This window comes from Entelurus aequoreus, linkage group LG26 (assembly GCF_033978785.1).
Source record: "Entelurus aequoreus isolate RoL-2023_Sb linkage group LG26, RoL_Eaeq_v1.1, whole genome shotgun sequence".
NCBI classification, from domain to species: Eukaryota; Metazoa; Chordata; class Actinopteri; order Syngnathiformes; family Syngnathidae; genus Entelurus; species Entelurus aequoreus.
In genome coordinates this window covers 4,281,752-4,294,588 of record NC_084756.1, presented here as the reverse complement: position 1 = coordinate 4,294,588, position 12,837 = coordinate 4,281,752, and the positions used below count along the sequence as shown (strand labels likewise).

Sequence of the window (12,837 nt, the reverse complement as noted above, 5' to 3'; positions counted from 1 at the left end):
AGTCCAGTCCATAGTGGATCCAACATAATAGTGAGAGTCCAGTCCATAGTGGATCTAACATAATATTGTGAGTCCAGTCCATAGTTGATCTAACATAATAGTGAGAGTCCAGTCTATAGTGGATCTAACATAATAGTGTGAGAGTCCAGTCCATAGTGGATCTAACATAATAGTGAGAGTCCAGTCCATAGTGGATCTAACATAATATTGTGAGTCCAGTCCATAGTTGATCTAACATAATAGTGAGAGTCCAGTCTATAGTGGATCTAACATAATAATGTGAGAGTCCAGTCCATAGTGGATCTAACATAATAGTGTGAGAGTCCAGTCCATAGTGGATCTAACATAATATTGTGAGAGTCCAGTCCATAGTGGATCTAACATAATAGTGAGAGTCCAGTCCATAGTGGATCTAACATAATAGTGAGAGTCCAGTCTATAGTGGATCTAACATAATAGTGTGAGAGTCCAGTCCATAGTGGATCTAACATAATAGTGAGAGAGTCCAGTCCATAGTGGATCTAACATAATAGTGTGAGAGTCCAGTCCATAGCGGATCTAACATAATAGTGAGAGTCCAGTCCATAGTGGATCTAACATAATAGTGTGAGAGTCCAGTCCATAGTGGATCTAACATAATAGTGAGAGTCCAGTCCATAGTGGATCTAACATAATAGTGTGAGAGTCCAGTCCATAGTGGATCTAACATAATAGTGTGAGAGTCCAGTCCATAGTGGATCTAACATAATAGTGAGAGTCCAGTCCATAGTGGATCCAACATAATAGTGTGAGAGTCCAGTCCATAGTGGGGCCAGCAGGAGATCATCTTGAGTGGAGACAGGTCAGCAGTGCAGAGACGTCCCCAACTGATGCACAGATGAGTGGTCCACCCTTGGTCCGGACTTTGGACAGCTAGCGCGTCATCTGTGGTCTGTAACACTATAACATTGACAAGTCCCTTCAGAAGTCTAAATTTGGACTTTTCTCCACATAAAATATTCAGAGACCGAGAAGTACAGTCGACACGTTCTTCTCTCTGACGAACAATCCCAGTTCATTTTGACGACTCTGCAGCAAACTGGCAGCGCTGAGTTGGACCTACAATGCATCCCCGGAACCCCAGGAGACAAGAAGCTATGCAGCGTTGACAGCTGAGTGAGCGGAGACAAGCGCTCAGTGTGTTTGCACTCGGCGATGCACAAAACAGGTGGAGGCTCCGCACGGTCGGATGAAGCTTTTATTATGACTGCCAGTTGTTCTCCTGAAAGAGTGCCATGGCCACACCAGCACCATGTGACTTTCTCACGCCGCTGGAAAACAGCGGGAGAACCTCGTTGAACTTGTGGGAGTTGTTGACAGTGTCACGTGTTGTTGGCACGGACGGCCACAAGAGGGAGACACATTTAGCCTCAGGAAAGAACTCCTTCTTAAAGCCTTTGAAACCTTTGATGACACTTCATCAAATGTGAGGTTTTGAAGACTTTTCTGGAGTGCTACTGACGCGCTAACTGTCCACAGTCGGGACCCAGGGTGGACCACTCATCTGTGCCTCAGTTGGGGTCGTCTCTGCTGACCTGTCTCCACTCAAGATGATCTCCTGCTGGTCTCACTATGGACTGGACTCTCACTATTATGTTAGATCCACTATGGACTGGACTCTCACTATTATGTTAAATCCACTATGGACTGGACTCTCACACTATTATGTTAGATCCACTATGGACTGGACTCTCACACTATTATGTTAGATCCACTATGGACTGGACTCACACTATTATGTTAGATCCACTATGGACTGGACTCTCACACTATTATGTTAGATTCCACTATGGACTGGACTCTCACACTATTATGTTAAATCCACTATGGACTGGACTCTCACTATTATGTTAGATCCACTATGGACTGGACTCTCACTATTATGTTAGATCTACTATGGACTGGACTCACACTATTTTAGCTCCACTATGGACTGGACTCTCACACTATTATGTTAGATCCACTATGGACTGGACTCACACTATTATGTTAGATCCACGATGGACTGGACTCACACTATTATGCTAGATCCACTATGGACTGGACTCTCTCAATTATGTTAGATCCACTATGGACTGGACTCTCACACTATTATGTTAGATCCACTATGGACTGAACTCTCACACTATTATGTTAGCTCCACTATGGACTGGACTCTCACACTATTATGTTAGATCCACTATGGACTGGACTCTCACTATTATGTTAGCTCCACTATGGACTGGACTCTCACACTATTATGTTAGATCCACTATGGACTGGACTCACACTATTATGTTAGATCCACGATGGACTGGACTCACACTATTATGCTAGATCCACTTTGGACTGGACTCTCTCAATTATGTTAGATCCACTATGGACTGGACTCTCACACTATTATGTTAGATCCACTATGGACTGAACTCTCACACTATTATGTTGGATCCACTATAGACTCTCACACTATTATGTTAGATCCACTATGGACTGGACTCTCACTACTATGTTGGATCCACTATGGACTGGACTCTCATTATTATGCTGAATCCACTATGGACTGGATTCTCAGTATTATGCTAGATCCACTATGGACTGGACTCTCAGTATTATGTTAGATCCACTATGGACTGGACTCACACTATTATGTTAGATCCACTATGGACTGGACTCTCACTATTATGTTAGATCCACTATGGACTAGACTGTCACTATTATGTTAGATCCACTATGGACTGGACTGTCACTATTATGTAAGATCCACTATGGATTGAACTCACACTATTATGTTAGATCCACTATGGACTAGACTCTCACTATTATGTTAGATCCACTATGGACTGGACTCTCACTATTATGTTAGATCCACTATGGACTGGACTCTTACTATTATGTTAGATCCACTATGGACTAGACTCTCACTATTATGTTAGATCCACTATGGACTGGACTCTCACACTATTATGTTAGATCCACTATGGACTGGACTCTCACTATTATGTTAGATCCACTATGGACTGGACTCTCAAACTTATGTTAGATCCACTATGGACTGGACTCTCACACTATTATGATTTCTCATTGTCATCCCATTGGGTTGAGTTTTTTCTTGCCCTGATGTGGGATCTGAGCCCAGGATGTCGTTGTGGCTTGTGCAGCCCTTTGAGACACTCGTGATTTAGGGCTATATAAGTCAACATTATTTGATTGATTGATTGATTCCAACTTGTGCGTTACATGCTAAGGACTCACCGAGATCATCACAGCAGACCTCCATGGAGTCCGAGGAACAGTCGCTAAGATCCTCTAAGGTCTCTTGGTCCCCCTGAGTCTTAAAGCTGGAATCAAACAGCAAAGAAAGAAAGGTATGATACAACACTCAGTGAGTCGTAGCTGACCTTACCTGGTCCTTACCTGAACCCAAAGGGAGCGACCACTGCCATGTCCACCCTTCCTGACTTGCTAACCTTTCTTTTGGAAGCACCGCGGTCCTGGTTGGAGATACTCCTCACCCCCATTCCATCCAAAGACACCACATTCCTGTTCGGCCCTTGGGTGAAAACATGTCCTCTTCCCGACTGTTGTCGGGACAAGACTGCTTTTTCAGAGCTGTCGGCGTTGTCCACGTTCCTCTGGCGATATTTCCCGAAGGTCCAGTTCTTGTTGGTGTTTCTTCTTAGCTGGAGATCCCGAAGGGCCCGCTGGGTCAGCGAGTCCGTGCGGAGATCCAGCGTGTCTTTGGAGCGGGGGGCTTCTCTCTTGGGAATACGAGGACTGCTGTACGCCGAACTGGTCCCATCGGTCCGTCCCGTCACTGCCGGGCCCCTTTGGGAATACACGCTGGAACTTTGGTGGAGAAGGTTCTTCAGAGCTGGACCTCCCAGGAGCAACTCTGCGGTACCTGATGACCCGGAGGTCGAGGAACAGGAAGGAAGTCGTCTGGTGGAATGCTGGTACCGCACACTGGGATTCGGGAGGCTGTTGTATTGCAGTTTGGGGTCGGCTTTGGAGAGGGGCATCATGCTTTGGTGGAGATGCTAAGGACGAGCTACCTTTGGTGTGGCGTGTCACGCATCATCGCTTGACTGCGGAGAGAAAACACCACGCATGTACATTATTATCATACAGACCACTGTCAAAATAAGTAGAACTAGGCGAATTGCCTCGCCATCCAGCTGAGTAGAGCCAACGTCGGTGGAGCAGCCGGTAAGACCGTCTGCGCCGAGAGGACAGCACCCGTTGAACGGAGTGCTGGATTTTGACTCGCAAGAAGAAAAGGTGGGTCAATCACGGGAATCTAACACCACTTAGTGACGCCGTGAAGCCAAAGGATGTTGAAGGATATCTCAACCAGGACGCTTCAAAGACCTCCACACCAGGTTAGACGTTAACAATCCACCAGTTTACGTGAGGGATTAAGGTCAGATCTTGGACTTTTCTCAGGAAATCTTGCACCAGTTAATGTGGCTGCAGTAGTAGTGCATATATTGTCTTCAAGTCCTAATATTTGGGAGCAAAAGGACTACTTTTATTATTTTATTTACAAAAAGCCAAAAGCAGGGAAGTTGTCACGTTGTGTAAATGGTAAATACAAAGAGAATACAATAGTATAGGATAGGTCTTTATTGTCATTGCACAAGTACAACGAAACTTTGTTTTCAGCACAAACCCGTTCAAGATGAGACAAACAAACGGTGTACAGGGTTACAGAACAGGGACGCTGATGGGTCGCCACAAGATGGGAAAAAGGTAAAACGCTGGGGAAGGATGAGTAAAAAAATACAATCTAGACCGGGCTCCCAAGGGGGCCCAGTCTGGAGTGGGAAAAAAACCCCATAGCAAAGCACATATACAGTACATATTACAACATACATCTCCAGATATCTAGCAACAGAGGGGAGGGGGGGGGGGGGGGGCATGGTGGCAGGTCGCAGCTCTCAGGCGCTGCCCATCCTTCCATCACCCCTATGGGAGTTGCAATGATTTGCAAATCCTTTTCAACTTATATTCAATTGAATAGACTGCAAAGACAAGATATTTCATGTTCACACTGAGAAACTTTTACTGAGGGGAACTTTTACCAGTGTGTTACATGGCCTTTCCATTTAACAACACTCAGTAAAGGTTTGGGAACTGAGGAGACACATTTTTGAAGTGGAATTCTTGCTTGATGTACAGCTTAAGTTGTTCAACAGTCTCCCTTCTCATATTTTAGGCTTCACACATTTTCAACGGGAGACAGGTCTGGACTACAGGCAGGCCAGTCTAGTACCTGCACTCTTTTACTATGAAGCCATGCTGTTGTAACACGTGGCTTGGCATTGTCTTGCTGAAATAAGCAGGGGCGTCCATGATAACGTTGCTTGATGGCCTTGGGCACTAATACACCCCCATACCATCACAGATGCTGGCTTTTAAACTTTGCGCCTAGAACAGTCCGGATGGTTCTTTTCCTCTTTGTTCCGGAGGACATGACGTCCACAGTTTCCAAAAAATGTGGACTCGTCAGACCACAGAACACTTTTCCACTTTGCATCAGTCCATCTTAGATGAGCTCGGGCCCAGCGAAGCGTCTCTGGGTGTTGTTGATAAATGGCTGTGGCTTTGCATAGTAGAGTTTTAACTTGCACTTACAGATGTAGCGACCAACTGTAGTTACTGACAGTGGTTTTCTGAAGTGTTCCTGAGCCCAAGTGGTGATATCCTTTACACACTGATGTGGCTTTTTGATGCAGTGCCGCCTGAGGGATCCAAGGTGCGTAATATCATGGCTTGCGTGCAGTGATTTCTCCAGATTCTCTAAACCTTTTGATGATATTACGGAGCGTAGATGGTGAAATCCCTAAATTCCTTGCAATAGCTGCTTGAGAAATGTTGTTCTTAAACAATTTGCTCAGGCATTTGTTGACAAAGTGGTGACCCTCGCCCCGTCCTTGTTTGTGAACGACTGAGCATTTCATGGAAGCTGCTTTTATACCCAATCATGGCACCCACCTGTTCCCAATTAGCCTGTTCATCTGTGGGATGTTCCAAATAAGTCTTTGATGAGCATTCCTCAACTATCTAACTCTTTTTTGCCACTTGTGCCAGCTTTTTTGAAACATGTTGCAGGCATCAAACTCCAAACGAGCTAATATTTGCAAAAAAAACAACAACGTTTCAAAGGGTGAACATGAAATATCTTGTCTTTGCAGTCTATTCAATTGAATATAAGTTGAAAAGGATTTGTTGTATTCTCTTTTTATTTACCATTTACACAACATGACAACTTCACTGCTTTCGGGGTTTGTAGTTTTATTATTATTACAGAGATGATGTGTCCAATAATGGCAGCTGTGGCGTCTGAGCCACAGGCTGAATGCTTCTGACCGCAGACTTGCTGACTGAAGGACAATAAAAGACGGGGAAGTGGAAGAGACAGTTTGGAGTCTCCTCGATGTCTGCAGTCCAGACTGTCCCAGCTCGTGTTGGTGATCAGAAAAGCTGAGGAAAGTTCTAGAAAGGGAGGTGTGAGACATGATGGACTGACAGAGGGATGGCCAACACTCTTCAAAGACATTGGGCCTGATTTACCCAAGCTTTTGCGTGTACTAAAAGACAGCACAATCAATGAGTGGGTGTGACATATTTGGACTGACATCAATAAACAATATTAGACATATTGTCTATTCAGCAACATCCTTTTATAATTGTACACCGCAAGCTGGGGGACTTAAGGGGCTGATAAAAAACATGTACAATCGATGCTTTGTGTATCCTGTGTTCTTTTTTTAATGGCTTTAGTTTGTCCACACAGAATGTAAAAGATTAACATATCTCATACACGACAATAACTTCTTGTAGAATGCATTTTAGTGTCTAGAGCACAAGAGTGCGGGCTGTCTGCACGAGTGGAAAAAAAAGAGGTTTGAATGTACCGTAAATCCCAAACTATAAGCCTCTACTTTTTTTCCTAAACTTCAAATGTATGAATTTTTTTTTGGTTAACAGCACTAATAAAACTAATTTTGAAACAGCCATCAGACTGTACAATGCATATGTTCCTTTTGACTGTACATGTACTGTAAATGTATAATGTATTTATATTATTCACAGGTGAATAATGCTGTATAATAGACTGTACTTATGTTATTCACATGTGAATAATGCTGTATAATAGACTGTACTTATGTTATTCACATGTGAATAATGCTGTATAATAGACTGTATTTATAGTATTCACATGTGAATAATGCTGTATAATAGACTGTATTTATAGTATTCACATGTGAATAATGCTGTATAATAGACTTTATTTATGTTATCCACATGTGAATAATGCTGTATAATAGACTGTACTTATGTTATTCACATGTGAATAATGCTGTATAATAGACTGTATTTATAGTATTCACATGTGAATAATGCTGTATAATAGACTTTATTTATGTTATCCACATGTGAATAATGCTGTATAATAGACTGTACTTATGTTATTCACATGTGAATAATGCTGTATAATAGACTGTATTTATAGTATTCACATGTGAATAATGCTGTATAATAGACTTTATTTATGTTATCCACATGTGAATAATGCTGTATAATAGACTGTACTTATGTTATTCACATGTGAATAATGCTGTATAATAGACTGTATTTATAGTATTCACATGTGAATAATGCTGTATAATAGACTTTATTTATGTTATCCACATGTGAATAATGCTGTATAATAGACTGTACTTATGTTATTCACATGTGAATAATGCTGTATAATAGACTGTATTTATAGTATTCACATGTGAATAATGCTGTATAATAGACTTTATTTATGTTATCCACATGTGAATAATGCTGTATAATAGACTGTCATGTCCTGGGTATGACTCAAAACAAGCTGGATAGTGTGTACCACGGTGCACTGAGATTTATCACCAACTGCGCTCCCCTTACTCACCATTGCGTATTATACTCAATGGTTAACTGGACATCTTTAAGTGCTCGACGCCTCAATCATTGGTATGTTTTCATCTACAAAACCATTCTGGGTATCACTCCATCTTATCTGTCTTGTCTTTTAACAAAGAAACAAGGAAGTCACACTCTTCGTTCAATGAATGTTCTGCAATTTGTCGTACCCAAAGTAAGAACTGAACTGGGCAAGAAAGCATTTAGGTTTTCAGCAGCGAAGGCTTGGAATAACCTACCATCGAATATTAAACTTCAAACCCTTGTTACGTTGAATGAGTTTAAAGCTTCTGTGAAAGGACTGCAGTCTACCTTGTCTGTATGCACATGTGTTATGTGAGCAAGTTTTAATGTTGTAAATGTGATGTTTTATGTATTTGTTTACTGTTTTTTATGTAACCTTGCTGCTGCCCTCTTGGCCAGGTCTCCCTTGGAAAAGAGATCTTTGATCTCAATGGGATTTTACCTGGTTAAATAAAGGCTAATAAATAAATAAATAAAAACTGCATCCGGTGATGAGGCTTCAGTTCGGGAGTTCTGGAGTTTTGGGGAAGATGGAGTTACCTCTCAGTCATCATTGCTCCCAGGTCCACTCTGACCCGGTGTGGTAGTACCTGTCAGGATCCCAGCTATGGGTTAAATAGCATTTCAAAGACCTCAACGGTGGAGGTGGCGGAGGATGACACTGCATGTCACAACGGAACTAAAGGCGGATGAAGGCTGCAACAGAGGGTGGTCTCCAGTCGTCATGGATCCATGCCACTGGATCAAGGCACCTCTCTGCCAAGGACCGTGTAGTGGCTGCAGGCGCATCAGTCTCCCCACGCTAAAAGACGTCACGCGCAGGCGTCCTCCCGAATGGGAACCCATCCATTCTGAGGACAGTCATACTCGACTACGAGTGACTGCCGATGATGCCGATGATAATAGACTGTATTTATAGTATTCACATGTGAATAATGCTGTATAATAGACTGTATTTATAGTATTCACATGTGAATAATGCTGTATAATAGACTGTATTTATAGTATTCACATGTGAATAATGCTGTATAATAGACTGTATTTATAGTATTCACATGTGAATAATGCTGTATAATAGACTGTATTTATAGTATTCACATGTGAATAATGCTGTATAATAGACTGTATTTATGTTATTCACATGTGAATAATGCTGTATAATAGACTGTATTTATAAGATTCACATGTGAATTATACTGTATAATAGACTGTATTTATTTTTTAAAGTTAAAGTTAAAGTACCAATGATTGTCACACACACACTAGGTGTGCTGAAATTTGTCCTCTGCATTTGACCCATCCCCTTGATCACCCCCTGGGAGGTGAGGGGCGCAGTGGGAAGCAGCGTAGCCACGCCCGGGAATCATTTTTGGTGATTTAACCCCCAATTCCAACCCTTGATGCTGAGTGCCAGTTATTCACATGTGAATAATGCTGTATAATAGACTGTATTTATAGGATTCACATGTGAATAATGCTGTATAATAGACTGTATTTATGTTATTCACATGTGAATAATGCTGTATAATAGACTGTATTTATGTTATTCACATGTGAATAATGCTGTATAATAGACTCTATTTATATAATTCACGTGTGAATAATGCTGTATAATAGACTGTATTTATATTATTCACATGTGAATAATGCTGTATAATACACTGTAATTATATTATTCACATGTGAATAATGCTGTATAATAGACTGTATTTATGTTATTCACATGTGAATAATGCTGTATAATAGACTGTATTTATGTTATTCACATGTGAATAATGCTGTATAATAGACTGTATTTATGTTATTCACATGTGAATAATGCTATATAATAGACTGTATTTATGTTATTCACATGTGAATAATGCTGTATAATAGACTGTATTTATAGGATTCACATGTGAATAATGCTGTATAATAGACTGTATTTATGTTATTCACATGTGAATAATGCTGTATAATAGACTGTATTTATGTTATTCACATGTGAATAATGCTGTATAATAGACTGTATTTATGTTATTCACATGTGAATAATGCTGTATAATAGACTGTATTTATGTTATTCACATGTGAATAATGCTGTATAATAGACTCTATTTATATTATTCACGTGTGAATAATGCTGTATAATAGACTGTATTTATATTATTCACATGTGAATAATGCTGTATAATAGACTGTATTTATATTATTCACATGTGAATAATGCTGTATAATACACTGTAATTATATTATTCACATGTGAATAATGCTGTATAATAGACTGTATTTATGTTATTCACATGTGAATAATGCTGTATAATAGACTGTATTTATGTTATTCACATGTGAATAATGCTGTATAATAGACTGTATTTATGTTATTCACATGTGAATAATGCTGTATAATAGACTGTATTTATGTTATTCACATGTGAATAATGCTGTATAATAGACTGTATTTATGTTATTCACATGTGAATAATGCTGTATAATAGACTGTATTTATGTTATTCACATGTGAATAATGCTGTATAATAGACTGTATTTATAGGATTCACATGTGAATAATGCTGTATAATAGACTGTATTTATGTTATTCACATGTGAATAATGCGGTATAATAGACTGTATTTATGTTATTCACATGTGAATAATGCTCTATAATAGACTCTATTTATATTATTCACATGTGAATAATGCTGTATAATAGACTGTATTTATATTATTCACATGTGAATAATGCTGTATAATACACTGTAATTATATTATTCACATGTGAATAATGCTGTATAATAGACTGTATTTATGTTATTCACATGTGAATAATGCTGTATAATAGACTGTATTTATGTTATTCACATGTGAATAATGCTGTATAATAGACTGTATTTATGTTATTCACATGTGAATAATGCTGTATAATAGACTGTATTTATGTTATTCACATGTGAATAATGCTGTATAATAGACTGTATTTATGTTATTCACGTGTGAATAATGCTGTATAATAGACTATATTTATGTTATTCACATGTGAAAAATACCTAAGTGTTTATTGTCTATTGTGAGCGAACTGTGGTGCTGAATTTCGCCCATGGCTCAATAAAGTACTTCTATTGTATTTTGTTCTAAAAATAGAAAACACAGAGGGTGCTTGATTGTTTGTAGTAAGGCGCCATCTTTTGGATGAATTCGCTCACTGCAGGTCCATCCAATTAGAGGGAGTGTTTGTTTTTTTCTCAACTGGCGTGCCATCTTGCCTTAGCCGTCCATAGCGTTTTTACTTCTCCATTCATCACTCCAAGCAATGTTTGTAAGTTTTACAATACAACTAAAACTATTCTTACTTACTAAAGTGTCCCATGTGTGATGTCTGTAGGAGTGTTTTCATGCATATTTGTATGTGCTATCGTACTGATAGCGTCGTTAGCATTAGCTGATATGGTAACACAATTACGAGTGTCGGTGTTCATATTATTAACTTACAATGGCATTATTTTTGTATTGCTCCACTTTCACAAATTCCTCAGTAAATTCAGCAAATCGTCAGCGTGGAGTTATTGAGTCTGTTTAGCTGATTGGAGAGCTAGCTTGCGCAGCTATTGGTTCCATGACCATGACTTCTGTTTTGTTTGATCAGCTGTTTTACTGCCCTGTTACAGACACTGTTTGGAAACAATTAAGGTATGTAGATAAACATTTACAGAATTTTTCTGTGTATACATACATTTTATATACACCTTCTACCTTCCTAGTCACGTCCGTTGTGTCCTTGGGCAAGACACTTCACCCTTTGCCCATGATGGCTGCTAATTAGCGCCTTGCATGGCAGCTCCCTCCATCAGTGTGTGAATGTGTGTGTGATTGGGTGAATGTGGAAATACTGTCAAAGCGCTTTGAGAACCTTGAAGGTAGAAAAGCGCTATACAAGTATAACCCATTTACCATTTACCATATATATATACATACACATATAACACATATATATGTGTGTATATATATATATATATATATATATATATATATATATATATATATATATATATACAGTATACATACACACACACACACAAACATATACATATATATGTATACATACACACATATGTATATATATATATATATATATATATATATATATATATATATATATATATATATATATATATATATATATATATATATATATATATATATATGTTTATATATATATATATATACGTATATGTTTTAAATATATATATATATATATATATATATATATATATATATATATATATATAGATATATATATATATATATATATATATATATATATATATATATATATATATATATATATATATATATATATATATATATATATATATATATATATACAGTATACATACACACACACACAAACATATACATATATATGTATACATACACACATATGTATACATACACACATATGTATATATATATATATATATATATATATATATATATATATATATATATATATATATATATATATATATATATATATATATATATATATATGTTTATATATATATATACATATATATGTATATGTTTTAAATATATATATATATATATATATATATATATATATATATATATATATATATATATATATATATATATATATATATATATACAGTATACATGCACACACACACAAACATATACATATATATGTATACATACACACATATGTATACATACACACATATGTATATATATATATATATATATATATATATATATATATATATATATATATATATATATATATATATATATATATATGTTTATATATATATATACATATATATGTATATGTTTTAAATATATATA

General features: G+C 37.7%; 1 protein-coding gene across 1 annotated transcript in view; it reads right to left on the bottom strand.

The window, feature by feature from the left end:
• Window positions 1-3,526: 3,526 nt before the first annotated feature.
• LOC133643107 (uncharacterized) overlaps window positions 3,527-12,837 on the bottom strand; it is a 15,816-nt gene continuing 6,505 nt past the window's right edge. The window contains exons 2-3 of the mRNA XM_062037520.1: window positions 3,615-4,041; window positions 3,527-3,568 (exon numbers count right to left, since the gene is read on the bottom strand). Of these exons, the coding sequence (XP_061893504.1) occupies window positions 3,527-3,568; window positions 3,615-4,041 (469 nt within the window). The remainder of the gene's footprint in view (window positions 3,569-3,614; window positions 4,042-12,837) is intronic.